We start from the raw sequence: 17,423 nt of genomic DNA on the forward strand, positions 1-17,423 counted from the left end.
ATTCATATTAACAAAGGAAATAGAGACCAACAGTACAGTGGATAGCAATAAAAACTGTACAATAGAGGCATAGAATACGTTAGAGGAAAACTAATAGAAATGGAGGAACTTATTTAAGAAAGATTAAGTGTAATATATTATAAAAATATAGCGAACTGTATGGAATATAGGGAAAAGTGCATCAAATTCCTTTTTAATCTTCAACATTTTAAATTCTTTGAAACTTGTTACAAATTACTGAATCACCCATGATTAACCAAAGGATATTTTGAAAGAGGAAGCAAAGTCCACTAACCAAAGTTAATTGTAAGGACATTTTTTCTATTAATAATGTAAATTTAACAGCTGTACAGAAAGATTCATGTGAAGACCTGATTACAGAGGATGCATTTCTTGATGCAATTAAAGCTTTAAGTCGGGGTAAACTCCAGGGCTGCATGGCATGCCAGTTAATGTATATCAAACTGTTTTTTAATGTACTCAGAGGACCAATATTAGCATGTTTTAACCACTCCTATAATAATTGTAGATTATCAGATACTCAACAAGGTCTGATTTCATTATTACTGAAACAGGACACAAGTGGTAAATATAAAGATCCAGCCCATTTAAAAAAATTGAGGCCCCTTACACTTCGGTGTTGTGATGTAAAATGCATAGCGCATAGAAGTAAACAGGTATTGTCGGATATTATTCATCCTAATCAGACAGGTTTTTTACAATGGACAATACATTGGAGATAAAATATAGGACAAGTACTGGAAACAATAGAACACTATGAAAGATCTGGGAAACCAGGTCTGGTATTCATAGCTGACTTTGAAAAGGCTTTTGATAAAGTGCGACTGGAATTGATATATGAATGCCTGGAATATTTACATTTTGGGGAATTTCTGATACAATGGGTTAAAGTTATGTATAGTAACCCTAGGTGTAAAATATTAAATAATAGCTACTTCTCAGAAAGTATTAAACTGTTAAGAGGAGTAAAACAAGGTTGTCCACTATCGGCATATCTATTTATTATGGCCATCGAAATGTTAGCTATTAAAATCAAATCCAACAATAATATTAAGGGGCTAGAAATCCCAGGGCTTAAAAAGAAAGGTGTCATGGTACACTGATGATTCATGTTTTCTTTTAATCCACAATTTGGATCCCTCCACAGCCTCATAGAAGATGTAGATAATTTTTCCAATCTCTCTGGATTACAACCAAATTGTGATGTGTACTATACACAGGCAGTGGCAGTACAGGTAGATGAGGAAAAGGAGGTAGCCGGCAGCAGCAAGTCGAGACACAAATTAGTTGAGACGAAGGTGACAGCTAGCAGCGATCAACCAGCCAGCCAGCCAACAGTGGCTTTTATTCCACATGTCACAAATAAACCAACTTGTATATGATTTCATTTGCCCTAAGTGTCTACACACTGGACTGAAAATCACTATAGACCCCACCAACCAGGGATTCTGTAATTCTGTCATGATAGAATATGCGCACTGTGAAGGTGATCGTGATGCATTTAGGAGGAGTGTTTACACTTCCTCCAGGCTGCATGAGTGCTCAAGGGGAGATGTGGCATTTGACATAAATGTGAGGATGGTTCTTCTAGCCCACAAACTTGGACTTGGTTATGCTGTACTTAAGAAAATAAGCAAAGTTCTAGGGATTTCTTCCTTGCATCTCAGCTCATATCAGAGACATAACAGGAGAGTGACAGGTAAATGAAAGTGGAGAGTAGCACATTATTGTCAGGTGACTTGCTGTGTATAGATTTCCTTGCTCCAGCAAATGTATTTAAAGTGAATAAACAGAGTGATAGGAAAATATAACTATACAATGAGACTGTCGCATAGGCCTACAGTGTCATATGGCTGTAGCCTACTGTGATTACTGAGAAATTAGCTTTGCATAAAGTAAATACATGTTGATATGCTAATATTTACATAGGGTAACATGCTGATATTTAGTCATGCAGTTATGACTGTAATGTCGACAGACATCATAATAAATACTTTAGTTGCAGAGACTCAGAGAGGGCCACAGTCAATGGAGAGTGCTGCAAAGATAATTAGAAGAGCATATGCAGATATAGACCCAGACATAGCAGATTTGCTGGATGAGGATGCCATCATAGACATTCATGTTTCCTTTGATAGCACTTGGCAGAAGAGAGGATTCACTTCCAACTACGGGATAGGTGTGTGCATAGACATTGTAACAGGTCTAGTGATAGACTATGAGGTGTTGTCTTCATACTGCCATGCATGTGTGATGAAAAGGAAAAGTGGAATTAGTGAGGAGGAGTTCAGGGAATGGAAGGATTCACATGCAGATGACTGTGCTCCAAACGTCTCAGGTTTGAGCAAAGCAATGGAGCAGGAAGCAGCTAAACGCATGTGGGCCAGATCAGTCAGTCGCCACCACTTTCGTTACACCCAGATGCTCTCAGATGGTGACAGTACTGCATACAAGGCAGTTGTCAAATTAGATCCCTACCCAGGCATTGAGATAGGGAAACTAGAATGCATCAATCATGCCCACAAGAGGATGGGAACAGCGCTTCGTAAACTTAGTTCAGAGAAACACCTTGGGGGAGAGGTGTAGGGAAACTCGATGCACAAAAATGTAAGTCTGCAAGACTTTTACAGGGGTGCGATTCTTGATAACCAGGGTGATGTAGAGGGCATGAAGAATGCTATCTGGGCTGGTCTTGTCCATTCCATGTCATCAGACAAAATCCCTAATCGCGGTAGATGCTCGTCATCTTGGTGCTGGTACCAGCGAGCCCTAGAAAATGGTGAAGATCTACCCAGTCACAAAAACCATGGAGTCCATACTTTTTTTAATAGAGAGGTTGCCCAGAAAATGGTACCTCTATATCATAGGATGTCAAATGATAACCTTCTCAAAAGAATGCAGCACAGAGGAACCCAGAATGCAAATGAATGTCTGAACTCTGTAATATGGTCGCGATGCCCCAAAACTGTCTTTGTGGGCAAAAAAAAGCCGCATTGACGCAGCAGCCAGAATGGCAGTAGCCACCTTCAATGAGGGAGCCACTGCTATATCAAATGTGATGGACAATTTGTGGCTTGACAGCACTTTGGTGACACTGGAAGCAATCAGAGAGGAGGATGCGAGGCATGTTGTGAGAGATGATGCTGCTTCAACAGATTGTGCCAAGCGTAGGCGCAGGTCCCATGACAAAGTCAAGAAAGTAAAGCGGCACCAGCAACATCTCAGAGGGCCTTACATATGGGACAGGCATAGCTGATTAATGTTCTGTACATTTCAACAGCCATACAAAATCCTTGTAAGTGACAAGTTGAGCAAAGTGATATGAGAATTTGCTCAAAACTGCATATTTGCCCAACAGACCAGTATTCAAAGCATACGCTCTATTGCTTGAAACAAATTTATTAAACGTGCTAATTTATTTTCTAAAAGGTATATTTTATGTTTGTCACTTTAGAAGTGATATAGGAATAAGAGTTTAATTAATGTGACATAAATGGTCATATTTATGGAAAGTACATTTTAATTGCATTAGCCTATCTTTATCGGCCATTTTCTCAAAATGACACTCAAAGCGCCAATTAATTTTTCTCAGTCTTCCAAGGACGTACATTCACATTATTCCACACACAGGTTCTTAGGTCTTATAGTCAGACTTTTACAGAGGCTTTTTTTAATATCTTGTGTCATTTTATCTGTAAATATATGCAAAATATGCATCCGTCATACATGTGAATAGTGTTTTTTAAATAATTCCATGAAAATACAATATTTTGATAAACTGATCTGTAAAAGTCTGACCATTTCAGTGTCTTATCACAATAAAAAAAAATCTATCCAAACTGGTTCTCTAGCAGATTGGTAAGAATGTCTCACCCAATGTTCAAGACTATACAAAGACTACCGTTTTTCAGTTATTTGAAAATGAAATAATCTCCAAAATATCACTTTTTAAAACAAGACAGAGGAAGTTAGTAGTTTAACCTACCAGAAAAGACAGAACAAATATTACAACAAATATGGTTAAACTCAAATATACTAATTGATAAAAAAAAAAACATTGTTTTGGAATATAGTTTTTTTAATCAATTAGTATATTTGAGTTTAACCATAATATTTGTTGTAATATTTGTCCTGTCTTTTCTGTTAGGTTAAACAACCAACTTTCTCTGTCTTGTTTTAAAAATTGCTCTGGCAATTTCCTTTCTTTTCGGCGTCAGACCAATGCCTACTTCTCACTTGAAACAGTTTTTTGTTTTTAATTATATTGTGCTGACAGAACATCCTAGATCTTACCTACCTTTCCAATAACAGCCCTTAGCAAGCCTCCAGCGTGTGCTCCTATGGTCGTTGACTCTGTTCAAACAGGATGTTAAAGCATAATTAAAGGTAATCAGAGGCAAAAGAGGTGATTTGTAGTCAGAATACATGTCAGAGCCAAAGGCAGCGCCTCCAGTGAGATCTACATAATAATGGAGCCAGCCCACCTAAATGTAAGACAGAGAACACCATTATGTTGGCTCAGTTATGTTTGAAATACTTAACATCTTTTATCTTGATGGTGATTATAGTTCTATACTCATTGTCTATAGTCAGCAGGTGTGAATTTGGACATCTGTGGGTGGTTGAAATACTGAGAAACCTCTCTCTGAAGACCATTCAGAGGGGAAAGGGTGTTTCACATAAAGGCAATTCTATGCCATTTAAAGAACCATCAGAGGCATCCATGTTGTGGTGTACTTTCAAAATGGTAAACAAGCACAAACAACACTTTCTTGTTGGGAGGTAAAGAGTTTCTAGGATTAGAGGTGATCAAATATGTTGTGTGGATTCATCAGATTAGTGCGTTTTTATATACAGTGCATTCAGAATGTATCCAGACCCCTTCACTTTTTCCACATTTTGTTACGTTACAGCCTTTTCTAAAATTGATGAAATCGTTTTTTTCCCCTCATCAATCTACACACAATACCCCATAATGACAAAGCAAAAACAGTTTCTCCTATTCTTCTCTGTAGATCCTCTCAAGCTCTGTCAGGTTGGATGGGGAGTGTCGCTGCACAGTTATTTTTAGGTTTCTACAGAGATGTTTTATCGGGTTCAAGTCCAGGCTCTGGCTGGGCCGCTCAAGGACATTCAGAGACTTTTCCCGAAGCCACTCCTGCATTGTCTTGGCCATGTGCTTAGGGTTGTTGTCCTGTTGGAAGGTGAACCTTTGCCCCATTCTGCGGTCCTGAGCGCTCTGGAGCAGGTTTTCATCAAGGATGTCTCTGTACTTTGCTCGGTTCAACTTTCCCTCGATCCTGACAAGTTTCCCATTTCCTGCAACATCCCCACAGCATGACGCTGCCATCACCATGTTTGACCATAGGGATGGTATTGGCCAGATGTTGAGCAGTACCTGGCTTCCTCCAGATGTGTTTCTCATGGTCTGAGAGTCCTTTAGGTGTTGCCATTAGTCTTGGTGGTTCCAAAGTTCTTCCATTTAAGAATGATGGAGGCCACTGGGTTCTTGGGGACCTTCAATGCTGCAGATATTTATTGGTACTCTTCTGTACCTTGACACAGTCCTATCTCAGAGCTCTACGGACAATTCCTTCGACCTCATGGCTTGGTTTTTGCTCTGGCATGCACTGTCAACTGTGGGACATTATATAGACAGGTGTGTGCCTTTCCAAATCATGTCCAATCAATTTACCACAGGTTGACTCCAATGAAGTTGTAGAAACATCTCAAGGATAAATTTCGAGTCTCATAGCAAAGGATCTGAATACTTATGTAAATGAGATATTTCTGTTAAAAATGTTGTATTCATTTGCTAAAATTTCTAAACTGTTTTTGCTTTTGTCATTATGGGGTATTGTGTGTAGATTGATGAGGGAAAATGTAATTTAAGCGATTTTAGAGTAAGGTTGTAACATAGCAAAATGTGGAAAAAGTGAAGTTGTCTGAATACTTTCCGAATGCACTGTATAAAATAAATACAATTAATACAGCATTGTACATTTATTGATGCATTCCGCGCCCCATGCAAGGCATTACTTGCAAGGCATTAGACAGATGATCTGCAGTTACCAGATGCCCAAGCTGCAAAACCATAAACATGTGGAGATATCAACACTTTTTGAATATATGGTAAAACATTTTTTTGGGGGGGGGGGGCTGTATCTGTGCATGAGTCTTTGTACAAAATTTTACAAAATAAGTAATTCCCACATGAGGGACAACTCAAGGAGATTAACCTTCAACATTCATAATCTTGTTCAGTACATGAGAGCAAATTTAGTCATGACAGCCACAGTTTTCTTATACACAGGAGTTTACAGGTTTTTGCTAACACCTAATTCAAATAATTGGGGTCTAAATTGAAGACTTGCACACAATGCAATCCCCTGGGACAGAAATCACGTCTGTGTTTCAGAATGAGCTTCATAAATTACGATGTCCTGACAAATCTGCATGATAAACAACAACATGGGTGAATCTCTTTCTATCTAACATTGCAATGTTGCACACTCCTGAATAATGTCCTAGGATATAGTGATTATCCTATTGGATGGAAGGTTCACAACAAATTCTTTACATCTGCACAATGTCAGGTTGGGATTTCCTTCAACCTGGAACAAGCTGAGACAAGGGGGGAGAAATGAACCTCACTGCTCAAAGTTCAGGGCTGGTTCAAGTTGCTAAAGCCACAACTGTCTTTACAATAAAATTTCATCAATAATTGATTTTGTTATATATAAATCTCCCGTTTGGCATGTCTCTTGTAATCCGGTTCACAGCAGCACTGACGGATGTGTTGACTTGACAAGTGTGTCTGAGTTTTGAACGACCCTTCACCCCCTTTTGTTCTATGCTGGCTGAAGACCTAGCTAGGCAGTAACTAGCTAACACCAGACACATATGAAAGGGGAAACATACAGTATAAGTATCTTTGCCATAGATGAATAAGGTAAACTTTTCATTATATTTGCTGACACCCTATAGTCAAATTTTGGCACCAGTAGAATAGCATCTAGCTATATAAATCACGCCCTCTCTGCAAACACTGCTTCTCCGATGTTGGTTACAAGGCAGAACTTACTTAAATTAGGTTAGAGAATATCATGTTGCCATTGGTGTATTAAAATCAGGGTTAACGTGATGTTACCTTTTTCCCTTAATAATAAATCTAAGTGTTTGACATGGGGGAGGGGACGACTAACTTTATAATCAAACTTATCAATGTAGAAGTAAGTCATTTTTCAGACTTTGGTCATCATCCTTTGATCTGGTTTCCTTTTAAATATCCTCCAATTTCATGAAAAACATGATTTTGACAGTTGATGACCTTTTAAATCAATGCACAAGAATAGAGGGGCTAGCAGAATATCACAGGCTCTACTTAATGTGTTGAATATTAACCACTTTCTCCCTGTCTTTTTACCTTCTTCTGATGGAAAACAAAATCTGTTACATTTTGGAGACTATTTAAAGCTCCAGTTTAGTCTAAATTACTGCTTAGGGTACAGCCTAGTCACCTTGGCAAGGCTATATTTCTCTTGCAAATGATGATAAAGAAGACCTCAAAGTGCATCATGTCCTTTAATGGCAGATTGCATGGGTGTTCTTGGGTTTTAAATAGTGTTTCAAAGTACCAGTTTCATGTGCCAGCTGGCACTATCATTGTTTATTCAAAACAACTGCTTTGCTAATTCAAAAGCTGCCTGAAATGAGAGACATTGATTGAGAGTTACTGTAGGATTCTACCATCATTAAGATGAGGTTTTTCACTTGTTTCAGGCATTAATCATATAATGAGTGTTTAGTTTGTTGTTGTCATTGTCTCTGCTAGTTGTTTATACCCCCCTCTCCTTTTCACCAGATAGTCCATCGTACGGCCGTCCCCAGTGCGCTGGCCCTGGACTGGATAGGGAAGAACCTGTACTGGTGTGACATCGAGAGGAAGAGCCTGGAGGTGTCTAAAGCTAACGGCCTGTACCCCTCTGTCCTGGTCAGCACTGGTATCAGGAACCCCACTGACCTGGCCCTGGATCCACAGTCAGGGTACTCTATCAGACACTTTGACCTCTATCCTCTGACCTCTAACCCCACTGACCTGGCTCTCGATACACAGTCTGGTCACTGTATCAGACACGTTGACATATGTGTATATCCTCTAACCTTTGACTCAAACATGTATGTTACAGCCAAATCCAGAAGCAAGGTGGTGACAATACTGAGTCTACTTTTACTTATCAGGGTTTTTCCAATTAAGACCATTAACTTAAATTATCAATCAAATTTCAATCAAATGTAATTATTAAGCCGTTCTTAAATCAGCTGATGTCACAAAGTGCTGTAAAGAAACTCAGCCTAAAACCCCAAACAGCAGCAATGCAGATGTAGAAGCATGGTGGCTAGGAAAAACTCCCTAGAAAGGCCGGAACCTAGGAAGAAACCTAGAGAGGAACCAGGCTATGAGGGGTGGCCAGTCCTCTTCTGGCTGTGCCGGGTGGAGATTATAACAGAACATGGCCAAGATGTTCAAATGTTCATAGATGACCAATCAGGGTCAGATAATAATAATCACAGTGGTTGTAGAGGGTGCAACAGGTCAGCACCTCAGGAGTAAATGTCAGTTGGCTTTTCATAGCCGATCATTCGGAGTATCTCTACCGCTCCTGCTGTCTCTAGAGAGTTGAAAACTGCAGGTCTGGGACAAGGGAGCACATCCGGTGACAGGTCAGGGTTCCATAGCCACAGGCAGAATAGGAGAGAGAGAAAGAGAGACTATTGCAACATAAATACTGGAGGGTTCGGGAGACACTGTGGCCCCGTCTGACAATAATCCCACCCACTTTGCCAAAGCACAGCCCCCACACCACCAACTTACCATCCTGAGACAAGGCTGAGTATAGCCCATGAATATCTCCCCCACAGCACAAACCCGAGGGGGGGGGGGCAACCCAGACAGGAAGATCACGTCCGTGACTCAACCCACTCAAGTGACGCACCCCTCCTAGAGACGGCATGGAAGAGCACCAGTAAGCCAGTGACTCAGCCCTGTAATAGGGTTTGAGGCAGAGAATCCCAGTGAAGAGATGGGAACTGGCCAGGCAGAGACAGCAAGGGCGGTTCGTTGCTCCAGTGCCTTTCCATTCACCTTCACACTCCTGGGCCAGACTACACTCAATCATTGGACCTACTGAAGAGATGAGTCTTCAATAAAGACTTAAAGGTCGAGATCGAGTCTGCGTCTCTCACATGGATAAGTAGACTATTCCATAAAAATTGAGCTCTATAGGAGAAAGCACTGCCTCCAGCTGTTCTAGGGACAGTAAGGAGGCCTGCGTCTTGTGACGGTATCGTACGTGTAGGTATGTACGGCAGGACAAAATCGGAAAGATAGGTAGGAGCAAGCCCATGTAATGCTTTGTAGATTAGCAGTAAAACCTTGAAATCAGCCCAAGCCATAACAGGAAGCAAGTGTAGAGGCTAGCACTGGAGTAATATGAATTTTTTGGGGGGTTCTAGTCAAGATTCTAGCAGCCGTGTTTAGCACTAACTGAAGTATATTTAGTGCTTTATCCGGGTAGCCGGAAAGTAGAGCATTGCATTAGTGACAAAAGCATGGATAAAGTTTTCTGCATCATTTTTGGACAGAAAGTTTCTGATTTTTGCAATGTCTTGATATGTTCGTCAAAAGAGAGATAAGGGTCCAGAGTAACGACGAGGTCCTTCACAGTTTTATTTTAGACGACTGTACAACCATCAACATAGTCAGATTCAACAGAATATCTTTGTTTCTTGGGACCTAGAACTAGCATCTCTGTTTTGTCCGAGTTTAAAAATAGAACATTTGCCGCCATCCACTTCTTATGTCTGAAACACAGGCTTCCAGGGAGGGCAATTTTGGGGCTTCACCATGTTTCATCGAAATGTAAAGCTGTGTGTCGTCCACATGGCAGTGAAAGTTAACATCATGTTTCCGAATGACATCACCAAGAGGTAAAATATATAGTGAAAACAATAGTGGTCCTAAAACGGAGCCTTGAGGAACACTGAAATTGACAGTTGATCTGTCAGAGGACAAACCATCCACAGAGACAAACTGATATCTTTCCGACAGATAAGATCTAAACCAGGCCAGAACTTGTCAGTGCAGAGAAATTTGTGTTTCCAATCTCTCTAAAAGAATGTGGTGATCGATGGTATCAAAAGCAGCACTAAGGTCTAGGAGCACGAGGACATATGCAGAGCCTTGGTCTGATGCCATTAAAAGGTAATTTACACCTTCACAAGTGCAGTCTCAGTCTAAAACCAGACTGAAGTGTTCGTATACATTGTTTGTCTTCAGGAAGGCAGTGAGTTGCAGCTTTTCCCCAAAAAATTTAGAAGAATGGAAGATTCGATATAGGCCGATATTTTTTTATATTTTCTGTGTCAACGTTTGGCTTTTTCAAGAGAGGCTTTATTACTGCCACTTTGAGTGAGTTTGGTACACATCTGGTGGATAGGGAGCCGTTTATTATGTTCAACATAGGAGGGCCAAGCTGGAATAGTTTAGTTGGAATAGGGTCCAGTATGCAGCTTGAAGGTTTAGAGGCCATGACTATTTTCATCAATGTGTCAAGAGATATAGTATTATAAAACTTGAGTGTCACCCTTGATCCTAGGTCCTAACGCAACTAACTTTTGGTAACATTTAACCTACTGTTTTTAAAATGTTTTGTTAGTGAGATCTTCTAAGACCTCGCCACATTCCTCCCTGTGTAGGTATGTGTTCTGGGTGGACTGCTGTGAGTCCCCTTATATTGGTCGTGTGGGCATGGATGGCCGTGGGCAGGTCGTTATCATCGACAAGGAGATCTACAGCCCAACTGCCCTCACTATAGATTACACCAACAAGAGGCTGTACTGGGCTGACGACAACCACATTCTGTTTGCCAACATGGATGGCTCCCAGAGACACAAAGGTGAGGCAGAATACAATGGGTACATTTCCTTGCATCCTCTCTCCTCACCTCCTCAAAACAAATTGGAGAATAATGGAAGTATTTGAACTATTAAAAGTATTTGAAAGAAAACTAATATGTTTAAACACAGGTCTGATTAAAACACACTGCTGATCATTTGTTGGCTTCTACAGTCATAATAGTTGTGTTTGGTAAGACAGATCTGCTGTCATGCTGCAGGCTCATCCACTAATGGCGATTCTCTTTTGCCTGTATTGTGTCTCTTCCCAGTGTCCTACGACCACATCCAAGGTGTGATGGGTCTGACACTGTTTGAGGACTTTGTCTACTGGACGGATGGGAAATCCAAATCACTCCGAAGGGCACATAAAACAACTGGGGCCCTTGGGATAGAGCTGCTTAACTCCTGGCAAGCCATCAAGTCTGTTAAGATTTACCATTCACTACGCCAACCTGAAGGTAGAGTAACCCACCCAGCCAAGCAGTCCCCTCACCTGCCAGCCTATGGTTATGCTATTATTATATGGGATGTAATTATATAGGGTATGATATTAAGAATGTGGCTAATGTTCAGTTTAATGATGTTGTACTTTTGGTGTTGCCCCCTCTTCCCCCCTCCCTCTGTGCAGTGCCGAAGCACCAATGTCAGGTGGCCAATGGAGGATGCAGCCACTTGTGTCTCCTCTCCCCCAGCGGGGAACACAAGTGTGCTTGTCCAACTAATTTCTACCTCGCCGCTGACAATAAAACCTGCCTCTCCAACTGCACTGCAAGTCAGGTCAGTGCCTAGTCCCTCACACTCTCCTCGGCACTTGTAGATAATATGGTAACTCTTTTCCAGTTTGTTATTATATTCTGGGTTTTCCCTAAGGCAGATCTGTTGTTTCATGCTTTTTCTCTTTATTTATATCACACTCTCTTCTTTCCTGCCTTGCTTCTGTAACTTAAGTCCCATGAAAATAGTAGTGTTGCTTTGTTATGCTTTGAACAACTCGAATGGAAAGTTAGAATACATTTTTTGTGTTGAGTTAGAATTCTGTCTGATTAATTTGTGTGTTCTGTAGTTCCGCTGCGGGACAGACGAGTGTATTCCTTTCTGGTGGAAGTGTGACACTGTGGATGACTGTGGCGATGGCTCAGACGAGCCTGCTGACTGTCGTGAGTACCATGTTTTCCAATTTATACAAACTATGCATTACTGGACTTACTGGGGATCCTGGTATGGTAGGCCAAATTCAATCTATAACTCAGCCTTGGAAACTACATTTTTTTTATTATACATTTTTGCTGTGATCTTTAACTGTGATCTGAGAATATTTGCAATAATATTCTGCGTTTTGAAGTTAACTTTAGAATGTGTATTAAATGCATGTTTACAAATGCTTTTCAGAAATGCAAGAACTGTTGTTTTTCATTGTCATTAAGTATGATAAGCTACACGAATGTGTAGCTTATCATAATACGTGAGCATACATAATGTTCAGTGTACAAGTACTGTAATTTGCTGGCTTTGCATTCTGAGATAACATTGCTAATTTTCATGCAGCTGAATTCAAATGTCAGCCCGGTCGGTTCCAGTGTGGCACTGGCCTCTGTGCTCTACCTCCCTTCATCTGTGATGGGGAGAACGACTGTGGAGACAACTCAGATGAGGCTAACTGTGGTAAGGAGGAAGACTGGAACATGCATCCCCATTCAAGAAGACTGGTGTCAAATTGCCATGGTCTAAGGGGCTTCCCAGTTCTAGGAATAATATTTATAGGGTTGTTACTGTCCTTCACACTGAGTCTTTCTGTAGGAGTCTGTTATCTGTTGGTGTTCAGGGGGAAAAGCAGATAAACGATACATCTTCAAGCAGCTTTATACCTTTTAATGATGCCTTTCGATACATCTTGCTTCAACACAAAAACATACGTCTGATATCTGGCCACAATAGCATGTCCATTAAAGAAGACTGTAGTTGTTACTGACTTTCACACTGAACCTGTTGATGTTCAGATGGAAAATCAAACAATACGTTAGCCAGCAGCTTCATACCTTTTCTTACCGCTTGATACCTTTTCAAGACATGTTGCTGCAATACAAAAAAAGAACAAGTATGGATTGATGTCACAATAACAAGCCCATGTGTGGATGTGCTTTGATTTCAAAGCATTGTTATTTTTTTATTAGGTTGTTCTTTGCTAAGTCAACAACTTCACTTTACATTAAGGTGATGCAGCCTTTTGTCCTACATGTTTTTGTTGATGGATGATTTTCACCCTAAGTGGATGCTTGGTTCTACCTCTTCTCCTCTATTTTATCTTTCAGAGACGTACATATGTCTGTCAGGGCAGTTCAAATGCACCCGGAAACAGAAGTGTATCCCTCTAAACCTCCGCTGCAATGGACAGGACGACTGTGGAGACGGAGAGGATGAGACAGACTGTCGTAAGAAGAACCTTCTAAATTACTACCAGAGGGATTGTTTTAGGAATCTTTAGATTACTTTTTAATTTAGGCTAGACTTCTATAGGATTATTTTCCATTTTATATTTTTTTGCCAGCAGTTCAACAAAGCATGAGATGGACATTTTTGTGTAAAGGTGGTATCTGACAGTTTGAGACAAATAATCCTAAAGGTCCTTACCGTTGAATTTATAGTGAAGCTCAGAGCCTATGTGCTGCCTTAAATAATAGGGAGCCAGATAGTGTTTAGGTATTCCAAAGGCATGCTTGTTTAGCCCTTTCCCTGTGTGAGAGGATTCGCTATGATTGATTTAGAAAATGAAAGAGAGAACAGACATAGGTATTTATATTATTTGATGGTAACTCTAGCTATCAGCAGTAAGGTTATACCTCTGACAAAGTGTCTGTGGGTTGCTACATTTGTTTTGCTTGCCTGTGATTTCAAGATGGAGTGAGAGTCACTATGGAGTGAAGGAGAGCTATATAATTACTTCAGCCATCGCAATACACTGTAGGAGTCGTAGGCATTCTCACTCTTAATCAGACTCTAGATGTACATTTGTAAATGTAGTAGACCTTATCAGGAACACTGTGCCAATCACAGGAGGCTGCTGAGGGGAGCACAGCTCATAATAATGTCTGGAACAGTGCAAATGGAATGGCATCAAACACATGGAAACCATTGACATGGATGGTTATCTGAGTTTTAAACTGACTTGGATGTTTCTAGACTGCAGATATTTGGGTTGATCTGTTTATTGTGTTAACCTGTTTGCAAGTCAGTTATTTCTAAATCAGAGGCTGATGATTCCATCTGTAAGGTATAGTAATACATGTTATTAACACAGCAAGTTCCTGCCTCTGTAAATTATAGTTATTAATCCATGTGTTCAAGGCTTTAGGGCTGTTTGCTCACCTCTTACTCCTTACGTCTGTCCCCTCTCCATCTCCCTATCTCTCTCTCTCTTCCCCTATCTCTCTCTCCCCCTTATCTCTTTATCACTCTCTCCCATCCCCTATTGTTCTCCCCTCCGCTCAAGCATTTCACGGTAAGGTCTACAGCAGTTGTATAACATTTGATTTGATTTGGCCTGTTGTAAACCTGGACGCCCTCCTCTCCACAGCGGAGAGCACCTGTTCCCCGGATCAGTTCCAGTGCAAGGCCTCCATGCACTGCATTTCCAAGCTGTGGGTGTGTGATGAGGACCCGGACTGCACAGACGGGTCAGACGAGGCTAATTGTGGTGAGTGGGGGAGCGTTAAAATCATAAATCAAACCAGTCCTATAGTTTTATTGCTCCTCGGTTGAAATTGTGATTAGGAAATGAATTAATTGTACGCATGGGTTCATTCTAATCTGCTCTGTACTGATTGAGTTGAAGCAGCCATAAAGACTGGTAGTTTATCAGCACTGGATGTCAGACTTTTCAGTAGTGTGTATGGCATCAAAACAGCAGACATCACATTGGATAGTTAGCGCATCATGGTCCCTTCTTCTTTAGTGTTTTGACCCCCACAAATAGTTTAGAGTATTATTTTCAAGGTATTTTCAGTGGTAGAGATACTTTCCATCCTCATACAACTATCTTTCCCACTGGTCATGACTTGAAACTGTGAAGCTAGGAAGTCACTGAGCTGTGTTTTACTTTTAAGTCAACTATTTCCTCTGGATTAGGCTTTCAATGATTTTTAGCTCTGCTCACATCTAGAAGAAAGAGATCAAGGTTCCACATGAATTTACTTCTTGGGCCTTTGTGCAGTGTTAGCAAGTGTTCTATCTTTTAAGGCTGTTTTCCTCTTCATCTCAGTCCAATGGTTATTTGAGTAGATAGATAGGCTGCCATAATCTTTGGGAAAATCGATCAGCTCAAGATCAATTGTTTCTTCACTCAAAGTATTGGTTGTTTTGTTAGATACTAACTCTTCTGAAGTTCAAAACAGGCTGTAAGCTAATAATTGCCGCTAACTAAAGAGATCTCTTTTAGAAGTTGTAACATTTTAATTAACGTTTCCTAAATGCTGTTCAGTTAACAATTGAGTGCGATATGGAGGATAATTAGGATAGTGAAATGATACTCCTAAACCATTGTCCTTGAGAATTATTTTTATTTTTTAAAATCTCATTCTTCCATTACTAGTTCTCTTTACCTGTGTGGATGTCAGTTTTTCAGCCCTTGCACAACTAGTTCATACATGAAATAATTCACCTTTCATGAGCCAATACCACTCTAGGATAGCCGTTCACTGCTTAAAATGGCCTTTCATTTAATGGAGACAGCTATTACAGGCCTCCAACTGCTTCCAAACCAAACTTTTCTTTCTTTGTTATTTGGCTTAACCAATTTAATCAATTGGTCAATTTGAGAGAAAATAACTATCTTCAATGCTTTCAATTGAGTGTGTGTGTGTGTCAGGGTTTCCATTAGGAACATTTTGTGCCGGACAAGTGACCCGGAAGATTTGAATTTATCGGGCATTTTAAGAAATGTACCGGTCATCCATATGCATTGGGTGCATAACCCATTAGGGCGTTCACCCATGCAGTCAGCGCTATCAAAAAATGAGGGACATTTACGTGTCCTTAAAATAGCCTAGAACAAATGACAAAAACACTGTTGCTTGTGTTTCGATGTGTAGCATTAGAAACTTTATAGCTTATTGGTTTTTGCTTTCCTAAAATAATAATTGTTCACCTCATGGTTCAGCTGTCGGGGATTTGAGCACTAAATGCATCAGGGCATTGCATGTATAGGCCTATACTGTTGGCTTAGGCGTCCAGTGTATGATATTAATATAAAAAATATATATATATAATTGAAGAGAAGCTTAGGCATAGTCCCAGAGAGAGAGAGAGATATGGCCGACGACATGCTACAACACCAACGTATATTATCCTTGTCAGATAGGCTAGCCTACTGCCTCTGCTATACAGATATAGCCGTACAGGAGGAGGCTTATTCATTCATTTTCAATCAGAATATTTTTTATGAAGACAAGCATCACCTCAAGTGTATTTGTCGAAGTCAGTGGGAGCACCTGTGCGCACTGCCTTAGTACCATAGGCCTGCAGTATAATGGGCTAATAACCACACCAAACCTTCACAAAAGTTTCTAAACTGAATTAGGTTAATACCAAAAGTAAGTTAAGCCATTATTTATAGAGAAAATATGAGCTGGATATTATATTGCGGCTAACACAACATTACAGTTGGAACTTAATTTGGCCAAAGAAAATGGCTCAGAATGAAACAAAACACTTGAGAACTGGTTTAAAACTTCACAAACGTTTTGAACAGGCTGTATTGCAGCAATTACTAAGGCTAGTGCCTACCATACCCAACAAATGTACAGCAATAGGCTAGTGATATGTACAGTATTTTACAACAGGCCTACTTATAACTTACTATTTCTTAAACTAAATATGGAGCACACAATTAAAGAGACAGATCGAACTTAATTTAGCCACCGAAAATGTCTCAACAGAATTAACCAAAACACGTTTCGCATATTTAAAGAACTGGTTTGGATTAATAAATATGCCTACAGTAATAACAATGATATACAGTAATAATAATGATAAAATGTTTATAAATACGAGAAGGGAAAAAAAACTACCATCCTACATGAATAGCTAGTTGCGCAGTAGCCTGCATTTGGACACGCCAACATTCTTCCCATTTATGTCCACTACAATATTAAAAACTTGTCCATGTGGAGGACATTGCCCTGGTAGGCTTTTCACTATAGGCATACTTTCTAACTTTCATTTTACTTCAATGAAAATGGCCTCCATCTTCGCTATCAACAGTATCCCAAGGATCCTCTCTCTCTCTCTCTCTCTCTCTCTCTCTCTCTCTCTCCTCAGCATCAGGCGCATAAGGCCAAGGAGTGAGAGAATGGTGCTGGAGCATGAAACAAGGATGTATGATATGTAGCCCCGGACAATTTGGCCGGCTACAATTGTATTTATTAGCTTTTAATTAATCCGTTAGCCGG

The 17,423-nt window shown here is 40.2% G+C and overlaps 1 protein-coding gene across 7 annotated transcripts in view; it reads left to right on the plus strand.

Annotated features, from left to right (window-relative positions):
• lrp1bb (low density lipoprotein receptor-related protein 1Bb) overlaps positions 1–17,423 on the plus strand; it is a 446,550-nt gene that overhangs the window by 392,311 nt on the left and 36,816 nt on the right. For all 7 annotated transcript variants that reach the window (XR_006761946.1, XR_006761945.1, XR_006761947.1 and 4 more), the window contains 8 exons: positions 7,886–8,067; positions 10,780–10,979; positions 11,250–11,438; positions 11,609–11,757; positions 12,044–12,137; positions 12,526–12,642; positions 13,290–13,409; positions 14,552–14,671. Coding sequence is in view for 4 of the 7 variants with exons in the window: in XM_014173709.2 (XP_014029184.2) it covers positions 7,886–8,067; positions 10,780–10,979; positions 11,250–11,438; positions 11,609–11,757; positions 12,044–12,137; positions 12,526–12,642; positions 13,290–13,409; positions 14,552–14,671 (1,171 nt within the window). In the remaining 3 variants the exon portion in view is untranslated. The remainder of the gene's footprint in view (positions 1–7,885; positions 8,068–10,779; positions 10,980–11,249; positions 11,439–11,608; positions 11,758–12,043; positions 12,138–12,525; positions 12,643–13,289; positions 13,410–14,551; positions 14,672–17,423) is intronic.

Source organism: Salmo salar, chromosome ssa25 (assembly GCF_905237065.1).
Source record: "Salmo salar chromosome ssa25, Ssal_v3.1, whole genome shotgun sequence".
In the NCBI taxonomy this organism is placed as follows: Eukaryota; Metazoa; Chordata; class Actinopteri; order Salmoniformes; family Salmonidae; genus Salmo; species Salmo salar.